This window comes from Notolabrus celidotus, chromosome 18 (assembly GCF_009762535.1).
Source record: "Notolabrus celidotus isolate fNotCel1 chromosome 18, fNotCel1.pri, whole genome shotgun sequence".
Classification (NCBI taxonomy): Eukaryota; Metazoa; Chordata; class Actinopteri; order Labriformes; family Labridae; genus Notolabrus; species Notolabrus celidotus.
The window spans coordinates 20,282,393-20,303,564 of NC_048289.1; the positions used below are offsets into that span (position 1 = coordinate 20,282,393).

At 39.0% G+C, this 21,172-nt stretch overlaps 1 protein-coding gene across 1 annotated transcript; it reads left to right on the top strand.

The window, feature by feature from the left end:
* Window positions 1–282: 282 nt before the first annotated feature.
* On the top strand, window positions 283–19,348 carry LOC117829594 (zinc finger CCHC domain-containing protein 24-like). The gene is made up of 4 exons (XM_034707169.1): window positions 283–793; window positions 3,257–3,457; window positions 16,588–16,752; window positions 18,245–19,348. The coding sequence occupies exons 1-4, from the start codon at window positions 581–583 to the stop codon at window positions 18,356–18,358; spliced, it is 693 nt and encodes a 230-aa protein (XP_034563060.1). The 5' UTR covers window positions 283–580; the 3' UTR covers window positions 18,359–19,348.
* Window positions 19,349–21,172: the final 1,824 nt, after the last annotated feature.

Here is a 21,172-nt window from a genome sequence, read left to right on the forward strand (position 1 = left end):
TAAAAAAAATATAATAACAATAATAATAGTAATGACAAAGGTAAAGTATAATAAAATAAAATAAGATAAAATAAAATCGAATAAAATAAAATAAAATACAGTAAAATGAAATAAAATATGGCAACTATCACAGATGTATACACACTATGTACACATGTTTTATGCTTATAGTGTTAAGAAAAGCGTGGTGGATGTCAAGAAATGTATTTTAGCAATTGAGAAATACTGTAATGAGGATAGTTTATATCGTGTTGAAATGACTGTTCAGTGTAACATAAGCAGCTCGTATGGGACCTCCTTCGCTGTGACGCGGCCCAGAGAGCTCTGTCTGGGCCGCTGCCTCCAGCTCTCTACTATCATTCAAGCTTTCACACTTCATGCCCTCTCGCTGTGCACTCCCCCCCCGTAGCTGCAGTCCGGTTTCGTTGGGTCATTGAGGACTCCCCAGGTGTACACAAGGATCACACCCATCCAGCCTGAGCAGGGGGGATGACTGAGAAAAGTTGGACAATCCAGAAAATCCGGCGGTTCTTCTGACGGTGCTCTTCCAAGAGGAGCAACCATCTAAAAAAGCAACAACATGATGTCCGCTATAGAAGCTGGTACCCCCGTGTACCAACCTGCACAGCTGCTGAACTGGGTTTACATGTCTTTGCAAGAAACTCAGAACGGAGGTTTTGATGCGTTCAAAGCCGATTCGGACACTTCTTCTCAGGACGTGAACATCTCCAAGCGCAGTGTGGCTGATCTGAGCTCCAACTGTCTCAACAACTTCTTCCATCTGAGGAGTGAGGTAGAAATCTAAAACACGAACATTTACTACATGCATGTTTCTTTAAAAAAAACATTCAGCCACTGAACTAATACTACTCTTGTGCATGAATATTATGCTCACATATTCCCCTCCAGGTTATTTTTGTTGCACGTACAGTAAACCTCACCTGCATGCCTTCAGTGGGTTGCACTGTGGTCAGTGGGTAGCATATGAATATGTGTTTTGTACCCTGGTATAGTGCCTGAGTGTGTTCAGACTGTTCTGGTGTCAGTGTGCAGATGGAGGAGGAAAGGCAGGTTGAGAAAGAGCTCTCACAAAGTTTTATAAAGTGTTCACCCCAGCTGGCCTCGGCTTGGTCAGAGGGGTATGCAGGGTTCTCACAGCTGGGTTTGGTGCAGCATAATTGATACAGATTCTGGAAAATGAGAGGGAATTGACATTAATCACTAAAAAGAAATAGAAAAAAAGGAAGTAAATATATCCAATCCTAAATGGTGTACCTCAAGGATCCACGTTAGGACCAATATTTGTTATTTAAAGCTTCTGTAAGGAACTCATAGGTTGTGTTGCTTTCAGCAACCCCCTATGGAAAAAGTGTTGGTCTCATTGATTTCTCATCCTGCACATTTATAATTGTGCTTTCTGACATAAAATTATAATACTTATTTTCTTTAAAAGCTTTACAGCAACTCACAATGAGTCTCTGGCATGAAGGGCTGTTGTTCAAAAAGTGTACTGTCTGACACCTACCTTGTGGCAGGGTTGACAGGCATTTAAAATCACTATTAGGGATGCACCGATCTTACTTTTTAGGCCCCTTTTCTGACTTTGTAAACCAAAATAAAGTAAACATTTTTAAACTGACAGTGTCATTATTCAAGATATTATAAACATGTACCAGCAGTTTGGTGAGTTAATCTTCATAACCAATAGATATTGTAAACACAGAAAAGCATAGAACTGAGATGAATACATCTACCATATGAATTGGCACTATATATCGGCCCCTTGTCACCGATATCCGATCTAGCTTTTTGAGTCCGATCCAGTAGATATCAGATACCAGGATCGGATTGGTGCATCCCGAAACACTATAGTTAATCTTGTTTGCATTTGTGGCTCATATTGAGGTTTCAGAGTTGATTTAAGTATATTTCCTAACCAGGTAAATCCCCCTCTTAGCTATGAATTAATGATACTGCTATTGTCAGTCAATCAAAACTTAGTTTTTGTTGAATATGTGTATGAAGAAATGCAATTTTGCTGTTCTTAAACAAAAGAAACTACCCAAAAACTTGAGGAAATAAAACTATTAAAGGGTATATTGTAATTACACATGCAACTTACATACAGCAGAAACTGCACTGGACCAATGCAGCTGATCACAATTGTCTGTCTGTGATGCCCCCAGAGTGAACAGCCAGTGTCTTCAGGCTGTTCCTCATGTTCGCCCTGCGGTGCCATAGCACCCGTCTCCTCCACAGGCACAATGATGATGATTGTGCAGGGCCAATAGAACGAACAAGAAGAATACACGACAAAGGAGTTTTGTTCTGGCGAGGAAATGGACACTATTGGCCCACAGTGTAAATGCAGTAAAGGCAGCACATCTGCGGGAATGACATAATGTCGGCTACTGTCAGAAAGACAAACAGGAGAATCAATCAGGGTGATTGACTGACACGCTGACTAGAATGCTCTTTCATCGAACAGTCACGACAATAATCTTCTATGTTTTGTGAAATAGGAGAATTCTTTGTGGAGAGCTGAAATGAGGCCCTGTTTTATTGATTGGTTAACAACAGCATTTGAATCAAGTACAACAGGTTTATTCTTTAATTCATTGATCAATAAAAAAAAAGATACTAAGCTTTCCTTTGTAAGAGTATACAGCTTTAGAGCACTATTAATTGAATTTATTTTTACCACTTGTTGAATAAAAGCTGTCTTGGAGCATAATTGGTGCTCCAGAAATCACAATGGGTATTTTCATGTGTCATTTTTCATTAACCATAGGAAACCTTTTCACAGGCGGAAATCAGAAGCAGAACTAGTTGGTGGACAGCCTCCTGCCACCATTTGATAGGCTGATATTTAAAGCATTGCAGATTAGAAATAACCATGGAAAATGTTGTAGCAAAAACAGAATCATTGGTGGACAGCCATCTGCCATGACTATTCTAGCCACAGTTTTAAATATTACAGATGAGTGTTTTCCAAAAAGTCTGGTCCTGCTCAAGGTTTCTGCCTGTTAAAAGGACATTTTGGCCACTGTTCCCAGGTACCCTCTTGCTTGCCAGATTATGAAGAGTAATGATGGAAAACGTTTTATCAAGTGGAAATTTTGAGCAGAACAGGCCTAATTTGTTTACAACCATCTGCTTGATATGGGGTGTGTCAAAATTCTAGACATTGTTGATGCATTGGCGTACATTTTGATCCTATCAATGATTTTTCTCCTCATGTTTTCCCTCCCAACAGGCCTTGAACAACAACTTCTACAAGAGCTCCTCGCCCTACGGGTCCCTTAACAATATTGTGGATGGCTTGAGCTCTCTGGCGGACCATTTCTCAGACCTCACCCTGTCCCCCGAGACACGCAAACCTAGCAAAAGGCCGCCGCCCAACTACCTGTGCCATCTTTGCTTCAACAAAGGACACTACATCAAAGACTGCCCTCAGGTGAGCCAGTCAGTGATACTGTGCATCAGTCAGGTTAAGATCCACACGGACAGTGTAAATCAAAGGAATTATGGTGTTTTGAAGGAAATATGATGGACAAATCATACATTTTATAAGATGACACATTTGATCTGATTCTCAGTGCAAACTTTACTTTCTCTTGTAGGTAGACTCAACATATTTTTCATTCAGTGGTGCTAAAACTTAAAATTCCAAGGAAGAGTTTGATGTTTTTGTTACTTTTTCAGTGTAAAATATATTCCTCTGCATATATTTGAGTTAGATGTGCCAACACAGGTTGGTAATGAGCAGCAGATGCCAGATTGGATCTCAGAGCCGACCTTAATGAAAGATGATAGGTTTCTCTGTGGAACTAGGCACGACCTCTACTCCAAACACGAAAGAAATATGACCGCTGCTTCATGCACAGCTGCAGTTCCCCATTGATCATGTTCAGAGGGAAATGCCTGACATTTGTTAGGTATAATGGATATAATCAGATGAGTGATGGACAGGATGTGTCCAAGAAGGAAGGAAGCAAAAGGTAGAAATTTTAAACAGCAGGTAATTATTTAGTGCTCAATTATATAAGCTTAAAGCTCCTGTGAGGAGTTATTAGCTGGTTTTGAAAAAGAATGATATCAATATGGATGTCTGTTTATGAGCTACTTTAGAGTTACTTTTAATTACTGAAACCACAGGGGGTAGGTGTCAGACCAAATGATAAACAATACATTGCAGAAACAAACTTTTTAAAAACAATTTTCATGGTAAGGGCGGAACCATGACAGATTTTTGTCAAAAACACACAACTTATACAGGTTTAGGGAAAAATTGGCAAAGAGAGAAGAAGTATAGCTTTGTCCACAGGAGGCACCAAAATCACCAAAAACTGTAAGTTCCTCACAGGAGCTTTAATGGAAGGTGGGATTTCTTTCTTTTTGAGGTTAAGAGACCACAAATTAGTGTTAAAACCCTTTTTGGATGTTGAATGTTGTACTAGTTTGGAAATTCCTAAAGAAGAAGCAGTTTTTGTTGCAACAAATCATCTATTGACATATGAAATATTTCATAAACAAACACATTTTTAGTTGTATGTCCAAAATTTGCTGTGACAGTTCCAAACTAGAGTAAATTTTGGATGGTACACTTTCTGCCTTACAAAAAGTAAAATAAGAGGGTGAGAAGTTGATACCAAGCTGTATCCAGCAGAATTTAGATGCTTAGTATGAAGATAAGAAACCAGGGGCAGTAGCTAGTCGGCCTCTTTAAAGGTAACCCCCCCCCCCCCCCCCCAAATCTAACAGTACAATATGTAAATTTTTGCATGCATGCAAAATTGGGGTATAATGTGCTATTTTGGGGGTTTAGAAGGGCCTGTCAACGATTTTGTTAGCTATAAGAGCCATGCTAGGCCTGAGCTTTAATTTCAAGTCTTTATGCTGAGCTAAATTTTAGCTTTTTTACCCTGCAAGCAGGATGAATAACATGTTTTAAAAACATACATTTAACCAAGAAACAAAAGGGGAGAAGTTGATTTCCTGAGATCAGGGGTTCCCAAAGTGTGGGTCGGGACCCCCTGAGGGGTCGCGGGACACCAATGGAGGGTTGCAAGATGTCCTCAAGATTTTTTGATTTTTTTTTAAGTAATCTAAATTTGCTTATTTTACCCATTATTGTAAAAATATTGACAAAAATTGTAGTTACATTTTAAATAAAACCCTGCAAATAAGTACATGTCATTAGTTTTCTGCCTGTCTTTGTCACCAGATGACTCCTAAAGTTAGGGTTAGGGTTAGCCAACAGTTAATTATGTAGGTAAACTAATTTTGAAGTTGAAGTAAATGAAGTATGAAGCAACATTTAATCACTTCGAGGGACAGTAGGGGTCACAAGTCCTTGGCACCTATATTTTGGGGGTTGCAGGCTGAAAAGTTTTGCAACCCCTGGTCTAGATAACCATGTAGTCCTTTCTCTGAAAGCTTGTTGCAATCAATGTTGCTAACACAGCAGAGATTGGAAGCACTGAACACAGACTGTTGAGGAAGTTGGGAGATGTGGAGAAAATAATTTGCAGTTAGCTTACAGGTCTTAACATTTCCTCATCTTTGCACACTTGATAGTGGGTGATGCGGTCTGTCAGAGTGAGAGAAATGCTGCAAGGTCTTAACATTCCATGATAGTGCTAAACCTCCCTTTAACTGTCAAACCAACACGTCAACACTTTGTGTTACATTTATATCAGTTTAAGCTAAGCTCTGCAAGATTACAAGTAAAAAAGCTACTTACTTTAACGAGGAATACAGTTGTAAAAGAGAAAAGTATCTTATTAGCAGCAGTGTCTCTGTACACTGGGTCTGTTTCTGGTTTGTACTGGAGCTGCAGTGGACAGGAATCAAAGAAAAAGTCATGGCTAAGTAAGATGAGAGAAGAGGCATATAGGAAGTGGGTATGTGGGGCCTTTAAGAGCCTTCTCTGGGTGGAAAGGGGCCCATGTCAACTCTAAAAGTCTGCTTCTTTGATAAAGAAACATATGGTACCTTAGTGGAAGCCTAAGGTGATGAAGAATGATGAGAACTGTCAGTCAGAGAGGGGATCTGTTAAGGCTTTAGTCGCAGCCATACTGAAAGGCATTAGATATGCTGTCCATGCTGTGCTCTGCTAGCGGTAAACATCCTGTTGACAGCATAGTGGAGAGTTGGGTTACGCTGTTCACTAAAAGGTTAAGACGTCAAAGGATTACTCTGAGATATTTACGGTTTTGCTTTTGCAGCCACGCCCCTTAAAATGTGCAAAATCTGGAAACCATTTCTGCTGGCTCGCTCTGTTCTCTTCTTTAGAGAGATGATGTCAGATTTTGTCATGTGTTGCTAATATTTCTAGCCTAAAGCAATTACTACAGAGCTGATGGTATGACAAAAGGCCTCTTCAGATAAAGCAGAGCTGAACATCCTTCTGAAGCTGTAGCAAATGAACAAACTACTTTTTGTTCTTGATGGCTGGAATCTGAAGCATTTTGAGCTCCAGATGACTCAAATACTGATGTACAATGTTGAAGTCTTACTACAGGTTGGGAAACAGATAAACTGGCTGTAATTTATACCTTCAGCTGGAAAGCTCTTTAAAAAATAAAGCAGTAGAACAAAGAAATTATAATTTCCCAAGGTTATTTTTTTCGTCCATTTCTTAAGACTTCTTAGGCATGGCTTATCACATTTTGAATAACATCTAGCTAGCTTCACAGATAGCATTGACACATGTTACTATCATTATAGTGCAACCCACATCTGTTAATTTGATACACCTTTGTCAAAATCCCTTCCATCTTGAAAACCATCAATTTCAAATTGTATCTGCAATCATAACTACGAGAACAAACAAGTGAAATCCCAGTTAGCATTTCATGTGTATGCTAACTGCTACCTTTACTTTCTACAAAGTTTATTGAGTACCAGAGACACAGAGGAGTTTACCTTTGCAATAATATTAAAGCTAGCTTACGCTTCAGAGCCGTTGTTTAGCATTGCATTCGTAGCTTTGAGACAAAAGCTGTGTTCCAATTCATGTTACATCTTCTGTTCACACCCTTACCCTTTCATTACTATGGGTTAGTGTTGTAGTCAAGACCAAATTAACCGAGGCCCAAGACATGTCCGAGACCAGAGTGCACCGAGACCAAGACAAGACCAAGACCAAGGCAGGGCAAGACCGAGACAAGACCAAGACCATATATATCAATGATAATTCATTATGAGAGTTAACAAAATAAAAGCAACATACAAGGTTTGGTTTTGTCCTTGTTGCCTTTCTTTTCACTCCTTAAGTTTAATTTGGTCTCTTATCACAGTAATGACAGGGACACAGAGTGCATCAGTGATGGTCTCGACCAGTCTTGATATAAAATGCGGAGTCCGCCCAGTTCGAGACCGAGACAAGACCGAGTAAAAATGCTTTGGATTCTGAAATAAGCGGCCTCGAGACCGGTCTCGAGTACTACAACACTACTATGCGTTACGCTTGTGGCCTAGCAATGCCAAGATCTAAATTTTCCAAGCACTCAAGTAGATCATGAGTGGCCTCACTAGCTGTAGCTGAAATATTGGATAATTCATTGTCAACACTTAACTCTGGAAGCTAAAAATAGGCAACATGACACCCAAGAGATGCTTCTGTCCAGTGTTAGCAACAAGTTGATGCTAATGCTGGTGTGAGAAGCAGAATGTAGACTGTGGATGGAAACTAGCCTTTTTGCTATCTCTGGCATATTTACATGCATGGTCCTTGTAAATGGAAAATAAATAAATAAATAGAATAGCTGTCTTGTCATTTTTCTGACGATTGGACCATTCCACTATACTATAACCATGCCCAAAAACTGACCAGAAAAGTTCAGTAAACCAAATGACAGTATTTTGAAATGGGTTTTGAACTCATTTGTTATTCTTTCAGATACATACTATTACGTTATTATGATTTAGTATTGCACAGTACCCTACTGCTGATTATAGCTTCCAAAGGCTTTAACACCTTTCACCTTTTAACCCAGAGTCACAACAATTTAATGTCCCCTGTCTCATTAAGTGGCTGAACCTGGTTACAGTAATGAGAACACACAAGTGACAGTGTGCTGACAGTAGGGTGTATGGTGGGAAGCGCCTGGGCTAAATAAGGAGGGCATTGTGTCTCCAAAGGGGCTGTGGAACCAGAGGTCAGGAAGTCAGGCTGTATTGTTCGCTCAGCTCTGCTTTGCAGCAGTCTCCCTCTCTCTCTCTGTGTCTCTGTCTGTGTAGAGGAGCGGCTGTCAAACAACCATTTAAAGAGCCAGTGAGCTGCTAGCTAGAGATGTCAGCATCCAGGCTGTGTTTTTGGAAAACAGTGGGTAGGCAGAGGAAGTGGGTGTATGTCTTTACAGTTACAGTTTAATCAGGTTTGAATAGGGGGGAAAAGTCTGCTTTGATTATCTCTTTGGCCAGAGGAGCTTTTGATAGAATCCAAACTTACTGAGGGTATTCCCAGTTTAAATTTAGTCATGGAGGGCTGACACTAGAAGCTGATATTTGAAGGTTAAAGTCACATAAATGGTAACCAGCTTTTAACCAAGTCATTCAATAGCTTTTACTCGATTTTATTAGTTAAAACTACAGAAAGGAATGAATTTCAGCGATGACTTAAGCAGACAGATATTTGTTGAGACTGAGCCACGTTAGCTATTGCCAGCATTTGCTTTAAACTTAGCATTGTTTAATATATCTTACATTTCCACAACTTCACTGATTTGGTTCATTATATGAAGAACACCACTTTGGCTCAGTGATTTAGTGCACTCCATATGCACTTGCTTTTGTCCCTGACACAGCGGATGCTGGTTCAACTCCTGACCCTGGACCTATGGTGTATGTCATCCCCCACTCTCTACTCCCCATGTTTCCTGGCTCTTTTCAGCTGTCCTGTCTGAAGAAGGCAAAATTGCCCCTCAGATTAAACTCAAAGAGGAAAAAAACACTGTGGCACAAACTTCACAGTTAGGGGCTAACTCAACATGAATTATTTTTTTGTAATTATTTTTTTTTTCCTATTTTTATTGAGAAATATGCCAAATTTACAATGACAGATCAACACCAAAAGTCACAAAAGCAAATACATTTATAGTGAGTGACTATTACAACGGAATACTGTGCATCCCAAGTATTGAAGTACAAAAATGAAAATACAACAAGCCATAATTTCCTTTTTTCAATTTTTCAGTGAGCATAGAGAAAAAACAGAAAACAAAACATGGCATATCTCCCAAAAAATATCTATATATAGTAATAATGTTAATAACAGTTATAATGGTAATATATCAATAGATATAAATATAATAAAATAAATTAATAATCAAAAGTAAATACAAATTTGTAAAAAAATAAATACATAAATAAAAATACAAATAAAAATAAGGAGACAAACAGAAAGACATGGGGGGGGGGGGGGGGGGGGGGGGGGGGGGGTCGTTAATCAGGAGGCAAAAACTTCAGATTTTTGAAGAAGGATAGAAAGGATTGCCACCTATCATAAAACTTTCCAGAGTTGCCTCTTAGTTTTAGAAAAGACATGACATCCTGTAGTGCTGGAAGGAGCTTTGGTGGGCTTCCAGTGAAAAAGAAGACAGCGCCTTGCCAATAAAGAAGTGAATACTGTAGAATACTATATATAGGGGCAATTTTACCAGAATCATTCATGAAGAGGATTCCCTTGTATTATTTGGAGCTGTGAACCCAGCAGAGCAATGGTAGCTTGGGAAATTCCCAACTAGAAATTGAAATAAGAGGAAAATGACTGCTGTGGAAGTGTGGTGAATTGTTAGCAGGTATAGATAAGGAACTACTTGCTAACTAATCACTATACTATCTTAACGGTGACACTTGTTTCAGGTTTAAGGAGACAAGCCATGACTCAGTGGTCAGGAAAGCTCAGAAATGTGACAGATTATATGAAAAATACTACTAGTTTTTTTTTTATTGGAATTTTTTGGCCTTTAATGGACAGGACAGGACAGCTGAAGAGAGACAGGAAATGTGGGGAGTAGAGAGTGGGGGAAGACATGCAGTAAATGGTCGACCGGCCGGGAATTGAACCAGCGACCCCTGCGACGAGGGCTGTAGCCTCTATGCAAGGGGCGCTTAGACCGCTAGGCCACCAGTCCCCCTACTACTCAGGTTTGATGGGTGCAAGTGATTTCCATATGCAGATTCATCAGACTATTAGCAATTTTGAAGTTTGTTCTCTCAGGATTACATTATATCACCAAGTCAACTGATGTTAAGTCTTAGGGCTCCAAACTTTATTTCTGATATCTCAGTTCAAACACTTCCAAAGATCTGTCTGTTTTTATCTCAGTACTGTATTTCAGGATGAGTCATACACTTCGTAGCCGGACATGTAACTGGTGAATCTCAAGCAGCACTTTCTGATTACTGCTGCTTTGGTCCTTTTGTTTCCCCTGCTGATAAATGACTTATCTGTCCACAGTGCGCTGTGTGTTGTTTCTGGCCAGATCATCTGCTGAGGAGGATGAGTCAGATTGATGGAACCCTGGAATGTGGGGTAGATAGTCTCCCTTTGATAAGCAGTGGCTCATCTGCTCTTAACATAATGAACATATAGGAGAGGAATGCTGCAGGGCTCAGTTTTTGTGGGGTTGTATGTTTTCAAGATAAAGTCACTCACGTTGAAGTAGAGGATTTGGTGGTTGTAGATTACAGGGTTTTTTTTCCTGTTCCATTTGCGAGGGGAAGGAAAGGGAAATGAGGGTTATTTGTACACTGTTACCTATCAAAATAAAAGCTGTCCTTGAGGGTCAAAGTTCATGCTTGACCTTTGACCTGGACCACTTTGTGGCTGTTTGGGAGCTTGAATTGCAGGGACTTTAAAATGATTGAATTTAGTTAATTTGCTATGTTGAGTGTGTTTTTAATATATTTCACTTGTGTTGTCATTTTGTGAAATTGTACCAACTTTTGGAATCTAGGTGGTATTACATTTCCTTTTTTAAATTTTGGATTCCAGACCAAGGGAATAATATCCAATTATGGGTTTCAGGATCCAATTTAAAATTTCACAATTAAAGGGTGCACCAAATTTACAGATTATTTAATCATTTTTATTGGTATTTGGGGTAGCTTTACCAATTTTTGCAATTATAAATACATGATCTGTTTAAAGGGTTTATTCAAATTTGGGGGTTTGGATTTGGGGGCACTCTAACGCATCATGGGGTATGAGTATTTTGTATTTTGAGGGAGAATTATTGACAGAAAGATAATTAAAAACAGACTCATTATTAGTAAGTAATCCAGATTTTACAGAGTGGGGAATGATATGAAGTGTATGTTTGACTACTTCTTTAAATGTGACAGCAAATTGTATTTCTTATTCCCACTGACAGCAATGACTGAAATATTTTCACAGTGCAAAACTAACACTGACTAAAAACATGACTGAACTTAATGTTCAAATCAAACTTGTCATTGGCTTGTACATGGAGGAACCTTTAAATCACTTTGACACAACATACTGTGACCACAAAGTTTTTGCTCTTCATGCAGCAAATGTAAGAATTTAACTTGTTCTGAAACTGTGTTTTGAATTTATATTGGGAATGTGTTGCTTTTTCTTTTTTGTTTTTCTGCCAGCCCATCTGCCCCTGTCATTCAGCTTTTGTGAAACCTAACGCCAGCGAACAGCTGAATAAGTTGTCAGTTTGACGACAGTTAAGACGACAGCTCGGTCAGCTCAAAGTTTGTGTCAGCGGATAATCCCAGGACTGTGTATGAAATAGATGTTGAAAAGTATAATTTGTGTGGAAAACATTCTGCTAGACTCAAAATCCAAAGAGTCCAAAAATGTGGGATTATCAATCGTAATAGAACACCATACTTATTTATCAGCTTCCCACCTTGTGCTTGATGTCAGAGGAAAATGGCACCATGTTACGATGTTTCATTGTTCTGTGAGTCCAAGTTAACATGTCCAAAATGCTTGTTGTCTCAATCAATGCTCCACATCCCAAGCTAGAAAATGGAGAAAACCAGTTTACTCGTCAGATTGTAAAAGCAGAAGTCAGATAATTCTTGACATTTCTGCTTGATACATACCAAGCAACTTTGCAGTTTGAAAAGAATCTAACTATTCTTATCCTCTCACTTGGCAGAAAAGGTAGAGTCATCAGTTTGTTGTTAAAAACCTTCCTGGACATAAGGGATTTCAGAAGATAATGAAAAGTATCACTTAAATCAACACAGGGGTCTTCAAAACATAGGAACTATTTTGCTTTGGATTTCAGTGCATTAATGTGCTGTTTGGCTTTGATAACAGCTGGGCTTCTCCTTGATGCTGCAGGGCTCTAATACAAATTAAACCCAGTGAGGGAGAGTGCTGTGGGTTTGTTTGTGTGGAGTAATTGACCACATGGTGTCCGATAGGCTTTGTGTTGCTGTGGTCTCCAGGATAAATGTTTCATGGGGGTATGGAAGTGGGGGTGATAGTGAATGAGGGAGGGAGAAAAAGAGAAAGAAAGAGGGGGGGAGTGAAGATTTGGAGTAGTCCATTGTTTATCCTGATGGTTTCCAGATGATGGCAGAGGGAGGCTGCCAACCTCCTGGGCCTCTCTCACCAGAGTACAAGGATCTGGGCCAAGCTTATCTACTGCAGCCTTCAAATCTGGCTTTACATCTCTGTGTGCACTCTGGGGCTGATTTAAGTTACACAACTGAAGTTATGGCATTTGGAACGGATGAGCTGTAACACACAATAAATAAATGCACCTTAAATCCAAAAACAAGACAGTTTCTCACACAGGTTAAATCAGGTTGTAAAGACCTTAGATCAAGTATTAGTTTTGCGCTGTTTGTGCCTATTTGAATTTTTAGTGTTTTACAAGAAATAGGGGCTAAAAAAATAGCAGGGAAATAAAGTTTTTGTTACACAACATGGATAGTTATTGACAGATCCCATTTTAACCACCAATATGACAGGATACTCAATACAACAAACTTATTTACCTGCATTTTAATGTAATAAAACAATAAGGGTAAGCTATTATGTTAATATTTTAATTGAATGGGTTTTTTTCATACCAATCATACTGTATTTTTTATTAGTATAAGGCTCATAATAATGGTTAAAAAAAAAGCTCACATAGCCTACCAATCTTAAGACATGGCTCATTATTAGTCATTTACAATACAGTTGTACTTTATACTGTTTTGCACTACATCTACTTTGCTGTCTCTCTTAGTTATGTTTGATAAAAAAAAAAATGCAGACAAAAATGCAAGCATACCAGCTAGAGATGGCTCTTTGAAGGGAACCGGATCTTGAGGAGCCGTTCCTTTCAAAAGACTATTTATATAGACTATATTTATTTTTTTAAAGTCAACCAGTGGTAACTCATTTTTATCAAGGAAACAATCTCTGGTAGCAGTAATAAGATAAGATTTGGATCAGAATAATTCCAACTTACACATCCCACCAATATATATATGCTCTATTGGTGGGAATTATTCTGAAATATTGATTATAATTTAATTTGGCATTGTAAACATTCCATAAGATGGTGCCATATTCCCATGCTTCAACAGTGAGATCACTATTTTGAATTTTCCCTCACCTGAAAAACTTTGTGGCACTATAAAAACTACGCAGGCTACAGATAACTTCCATGCAAAACAACTTTGCTGTAAAATGTTCCACACAAGAACATTTTAACAATACAGAAAAAATATAAAAATAACAAATAAGAAAAAATATAAATACAACTAGAATAAAAATAAGGACATTATAAAAATGTGAATGCTAAATATACTCCCCCACCTGGTGTTTCTACACCTGAACTACTTTACAAACAGGAGCTCAGCTCCTTGACTCGAATCCACATCAAAACAATTTAAACAATAACAAAGTGTAGACAATAAGTGGGAACAAAAGACTCATGGGGCACGCAGGTAACAAGTGACTGCATCTGCAATCTGCAGATAAAAACGTCTCCCAAATGAACTATCAGGGCCAGAGGGTCCAAGTATGATTGAATACATTTATCTTTTTTAACACGAGAATGTGGCACTATATATTTATTTATTTTATTTTACAATGAATCGTATTTGTCTGATATCATATTTGCGTTTTTGTTTGGCAGATTCAGGAACATGGTTCATTTTTTTGAATAACTTGACAATTTTAATGCCTCCATGTTTATCTTAGAGACATTAGCTATGACATTAGACTTAATTTAGGTGGTGTAAAAAGTACTTAGAGCAATATAACAGCTAATATTAAAGTGTTAATATTTCTCGTTCTGTTTCTTTTTTTTTTGTTGCAACTGCCCCAAATTTTGTTCTTCATACAATGTTAAAATAATTTGTATTTGATGATAATATGCATTCAATCTGAACTAAATGTTAAGTATAAATTTTTCAATTGCAGCATCAACAAAAAGAAAGATAAATATTTGTAGTTGCGTTCAATAAACTGCTTGTTTCATGCACAAAAAGAAAGATAAAGAAAACATTCTGTTAGCTTAGACTTTCCTGCTTTCCATAAGAGTGTTAATTTACTGAAGTGTCAGAGGTGTAATTCCATTTGTTGGATGTCACTGTCACATCGTATAGGAGACCACTGGAAACTGTAGTCTGTGCCATGGCCTTTGCTGCCCCTTTGGGCTCCAGACTTTAGGTCGAGTTTGTTTTGCTTGCTCTGCAGAGCGAAAGCTGTTTCCTCCCTCAGGAAGATGATGCTCTGTCTGCTTTCCCTGTAGGCCATCAAAGTGACCTCCCACAGTGCCTCATGGTGGCTAAATGATGAAAAACACAGGCCTTGATGTTCTTTGCAGACCTAACCGTAACATTAAACATGCCTTGTGAAGCAGATGTAGTGCTGGGACTTCATAAAATGAGCTGTTGGAAGTTTTTAACCTGACATATGTTCCTGCTGTGAAATAAAAACAATACTGCAGCACTGCTGATTCTTCGTTTTGACTTGCCCTACTTTTCAGCTGAGGTGCCGCTAATTTGAACCAGTCTTGTCGGGATGATTTCGTTGTGATGGGTTTAGGATTTTGTCATGTTATACAAGTGCAGGGTTCATCTGGGTTTTATTTCCTCCCTGCAAAGATCTGTGTGTCCTGATTGGTGGGTCGAGGCCAGCTGAGAGGATGACTGAGAGCTCGAGGTATTTGTCCTATAGCAGGGAGGCCTCTCCCATTGGTCTCCCCCCACAGGCTAGGGCCTCCTTTACAGTCCCCTGGGAGCACAGCTGGAGGGAGGGGGCTCATTTCTAATGGGAAAGCTGAGCTCATTTTTTTTTCTTTCAACAAATAAATTACACTTAACCAGAACAATATATCTCAACATTCTCAGAAGAAACAACTCATTCAAACTTTTCTGTTTTCTTCTTCTTCTCCCTTCTACGCTTACATTAAAGAAAAGAGAAGAAACATTCTCCCAAAAAACAGGACTATGAGTATTAATCAAGCACCAAATCGAGTGAGCTTTTTACCTTGTTCAACAGAAACCACAAATTATCATCTCATTCCTGAGACAAAACAACTCCAAAAACTCAACTCTCTCAACCACCGACAACACTGTTATCACTTCCTGTTTTAATCACACAAAGCTTTTGATTGGCTGCACGCCAAAGTAATCAAACGGGTCAGTGAACCTCCTGTATTTAAAGGCTAGTGATGTTACAAACTGTAAAATATGATATTGTAGAAAAGATTCCTATTTTCTCTCCCCATGCCAAATCCATTCCTTACCCCAAACCTTTCTTTTCTTTTCTTTTCTTTTGCACCCTTTGTCACCCTCGTCAGCACGATTCACCTTTCTATTTTTTTTTGGATGGTCCTTCTCTGAGATGTTCCCTCTGCCCTGTGTTTTAGGGGCTTTAAATACGAATGTAGAAACAATATGAGAGTTAAAAGTAGATTTTTCATATTTTACACAACTTAACTTGACAGCTCTGTGGTTACAACTTCACTCCAGGAGTGAGAATTACAGGATAACTCAAAACATGACAGGATTGCGGTTCCCCCCCACCCCCACTTGTATCTAAAGCCCTTTTCAGACATGCAAGTCCCTGCGAACTAACCAAAATAACCAGTGTGAGCTGCAACAGAAAGAAAAGCTGAGCCCCAACTCTCCTCTTTTTCCTCATGGAATAAAAACTGATGCCTTGCTGTTAAAAACAGACAATAATTTTGATATTCTTACCAAAAGAAGTGCGAAGAAAATGTATATCTTTGCTTAATTTGACATAGTTGAGAAGTGTGTTATCATAATTGTAGTTCGTGTTTGAAAATCTAATTTTGACGACCTCAGATAAGACAAAGCCTCAAGCTTTTGATCATCCTCTATTTTTTAATGACTGCATTTCTCGTGCACTCTTTGACCTCTGCATGGTCAGAAACACAAAGAGAAATTGTCCTGATCGCACGTTCAAGTCAGTGACTCACTTTTGTTTTCTTGTTTTGTAAATTAATGAAATTCTTTTAGATTTTTGAAGAACAAACATTCAACTTTTTATCCAGGACTTAGTGATGAAGTAAGGTCCATGAGGTCAATGATGTTAAGGTGTTTTTTCTTTTTTTCGTTTAGGCTCGCCCCAAAGGTGAAGGCCTGACCCCCTATCAGGGAAAGAAGCGGTGTTTCGGGGAATACAAATGCCCAAAATGCAAGAGGAAGTGGATGAGCGGGAACTCCTGGGCCAACATGGGACAAGAATGTATCAAGTGCCACATCAACGTTTACCCTCACAAACAGGTAAAGCACATACAAAGTATAGACAGAAGGAATAAAAATACAGTTTTACTGCTTACAGTAGAGCAGATAACCAATTTAAGATTTGGGAGTGTATTTTGTACAACATATTTTTTCTAAATTTAGCCCTAGATACCAAGAGCTGCTTTTTAAATGAACCGAATTCATCATGAGATGTAAATGCAAATATACCAGGCAGCAACCTCCAGTCCTAAAATATGAAGCTAATGAGGAAATGAAAAATTGCAGTTCAGCAAGCTTCTGATTGAGGCTGGTTGCAGAAAAACGTACAAGTATTGCCTTATTAAGGGCATGGCTGACTTGACTGACATGCAAGCACATTGTACCTGTTAGTGAAGAGGCTTAAGGCCCGCCTCAGCTCCACCTCTTTGGCTCATACTAGATCGACCAAAGTTAGGTTGAGTCAGCATTTCTAATGTGGCAACCGCCAATGATAGGCTTCAAAACTCGGCTTCAGAAACAAAGTAAGAGAGACTACGTCTAAGTCTAGACTAAGTTTTTGATTTTCCAACAATTGTTTGCCTGATTATATCATTCAATCAATCAAACTTTATTTGTATAGCGCCAAATCACAGAAAACGTTATCTCAAGACGCTTTTATAAACATAGCAGGTCTGGACCGCCCTCTATGTTAAATTATTAACAAAGACCCAACACCAAGACAGGATAAGACTCAGTCTTATCTCATCTTAATCCACCATGAGCATTGCACCTCACAGTATTTAGCTAGTTACAGCGGCAAGGAAAAGCTTCCTTCAAACAGGCAGAAACCTCGAGCAGAACCAGACTTGTGTTAGACAGCCACCTGCCGAGTTGGGGTTGGAACCATAGACTGTATAAAATATGGACGTAGTATCCGTGACGTCACCCATCTGTTCCTGAGCGCTGCTTTGAAGCCAGTCGGCGGCGGCAGCCATATTAGAAATGCAGAACTCAACCAGGCAAAGTGTGACATAGTGAGGCAGAGTTTGAGCCTCCTAGTCAACAGCTATGTGTTCCCGTCCGGGAGTCAAGTCAGTCATGTCCTCATTTGGGCAAAAACTCTTAATCTTAATATCTTCTGAACCTTCACGTTAGAAAAAAATTCAACCCCCATACAGTGTGTGCCGATAGCGAAATTAGCTACTGTAGCCAAGCCGTTTTTTTAAAACCAGGCTGTAAACATGTTTATTAATGCTGCAAAGATCGTCTTTTTTGAATTGGTGTGTATGTGGTTTCCGGTGTTTCTGCAGCCAGCCTCAAGCGGATTCGCAATGAATTGCCGTTTATAACACTTCCGCATGGGCTTCATAGTTTGAGACCGGAGGTAGCCGCTTGGTTGGAACATGATGAATTTACTTTCTTGCATTGAACAATAGAGGTGTCTACGGACCCAAGTCACTAGTCTAGGCGTAATTCTTTTAATTCCCTGAAACATACTGTGGATGTTTTTGTCTCAGATGCTGTTGTGTAATAATCTGTCTCTCTTTTGCAGCGACCTCTGGAGAAACCAGACGGGTTGGATGTGTCTGACCAGAGCAAGGAGCATCCGCAACACTTGTGCGAAAAATGTAAAGTCCTTGGCTACTACTGCCGGCGTGACCAATAACTCTAGATGCCTTAAACACCCTCCTGAAGGTTTATCAAAAAGGGAAAAGTCTGTCAGTTACTAAAAACACACCATGGAAAAACTTAATTTTACTGTAATCGATTTACAGTCACAATATATTCCCTGAAACTGTGACTCAGTAAGAAGCTCATTATTTTGTGTCTCACTGAAGACAAGTACTATTTTTTATTTGGTGGTCACTTTCTCAGTTTGAATTATGTGAATTTTTCATTTAGAGTCTTATTAACAAGGAACCACAAATCTTACCAACTGTGAATTAAGAAGCTTTAGCTCTGACCGTCCTCACTCAAAGTTGATGAGTGAAGTTTCCACATGAAAGATTCTTTATAACATGTTTGTATATTCCAGAAATAACTTAAATAATGTGTTCTGTATAAAATATGCAACAGGTCTTTGCTTAAAGGATACGCAGTACAAATATATATCTGCATTATCTGTATTATCAGTACTGAAGGGTACATATTTTTCAACCATGTTTATTACATCTTGTGAAGGAATATATTAGCCAACTAACAGTTATTCTTTATATGTTAAATGCCTGTAGTTTTACAGAAATGCGTTAGGTAGTTTGTCAGTTAAAGTTATACCAAACTGCAAACAGATGCAATATGATGGAGACTTGTTTTTTCCTGAAATTAGAGTAACAGTATTTTGGCACCCAGTGCTTTAAGTTTCACCAAAGGGCTTTTTTTTATTTTTTAAATGGGTCATAATGTCTCGAGACATAAAAGAGAAAAGAATATCTGAATGTATCACAGAGGATTCAGAGAAGGCTGCGTGTTGCTTTAAGGGCTTTTTTTGTATCTCAGTAAATTTGTAATGTTAAATATATGCAACAGAATCACACTATGACTTTTAAGTGTTTAAGAAGTGTGTAACGCCATTTAATGTGCCTTATTTTGAGTTACCCCAGAGAGTGATAGTTTGTCTCTTTAAAAAAAAGGTTTTGTATTAAAACTGTTAAACACATTATTGAGTGTGTGTCCTGGTTTCTTGACTCTCCTGCAGAATGTTTTTATCATCTCTCGTAGAACAAAAGTACAAGATGAAGGCTCTTAAATCATCTATGTCACAGTAGGGATTTGGTTTTGGGAGGGTCCACACAGCATATAGAGAACTGATGAAATCATCTTTTCTCAGTATGAGCTACTCCAGATGTTACACATTTATTACCCTTCCCCCTTCACATTATACATCGAAATCTCAATCCCTGTGTGTTTTGAACATCCAGGAAAGCAAAATCAGCTTTAGCGTTGGCCTTACGGTAAAGTGATGAAAGCTGAACCCTCCCTAGAACTGAACACATCTGACAATGTATACTTCAATTCAGACCGCAGCGGAGTTCATACTTTAAGGAATAAGATCAGTCAACCGAGGCTGATGAGGAAAACAGAAAAAGGGGGGAAGAGTGTGACGTTACACTGATGTCATTCACCCAGCTGGTGATAAAACGTGAGCCTTCCCCTCGATAAAATGGCACACCTTCCACTGTAACAGCTTTATGTCAGCCAGCTGTTTGAGGGCCGAACTTTTTTCTGAGAGCAGCTTTATTTGATATTTATTTGACCCATGTATCACGCTAAAGTGTGACAGAGGCTGTTTAACCGTCAAGGCTGTCGTATTACATTTTATGCGACTTAAAGTTTTGTAGAGACCACAGACTTATAGACCGATAAAGAAGCGGGCGTAGCCACTGGGATCTCACTCATTTGTTTGTGGACTTTTGGCTTGAAGCCCCAAATTTGGTATCTTGGCCGACCCAATCCTGTTCTGTTTTTTGGAGCCTGAAAATAATAACGAAGTTGTATTTGGACAAGATTGATGAGCATCATATAGAGTATGCATTTATACTTGATTTATCATTTGGGATTCTTTGCACTCCTCACCATTGCACTCATCCTACACAGCCCTGTAAATAAGCTGGATGTCAAATGTTGGCGTGTGCATATCAGAGTAGTATTTCATGTGTAATGTTTTTACAAAGAGAACAAATTCCTTGCATGTGTTCACATTCTTGGCCATTAAAGCTGATTCTGGCTCTGATTCAATACAATCAGATTTCCTTTTGAACAAGTGTTGTCGCCCCCCACTGGTTATTACACCAAAAAGCACCTCCACATTGGGGTCCCTTTAACAGTTTTTCTCAGTTGTTTACACACAAATACTGGTACTTGAAACACAATGACCACAACATGTAAGCCATGCGCCAATGAACCAATTCTGCTAAACTACAAGCACATTTCCTGCTTTACACTCAAATTGCAGTTCTAAAACACACTTTTTTCAAAACACTACACACAATTCTCTGCATTTGGCACAATTTTCATGCAGAAAATCTCTTGTTTTCACAAGGAACACACTGTCATTCAAAATCCTAAGTTAATTGCCCTACTATGCACACTGACTCATCACATGGGGAAACACCTGTCACCAAGGGCGTAGGTTTGATTTTGACATTGGTGGGGACATAGTTTTGCGTTCATTAGCGGTTGCCTATGAGGGGGGGACCATTTTCCTCTGGTGACTCACACACTGTTTGTTGAAATAGCTTCTAATGTCCATCGTTCTTTTCTTGCCTGCCGACATCCTCAGACATGAGTGCGCCGTCAACACTGGCGAAACCTGCAAGTGAAACAGCCTACAGGGAGCTAAGCCAATCAAAAAACAGGCCAGTCTCAAATACGCATTTGGGAGGCAAGGATTTAACCCTTTGTGTGTCGCATGAAGCGCATTTTCCCCCCTTCAACCCTATTATGGTGGGGACATTTCAGCCATCGTTTGAGATTGGTAGGG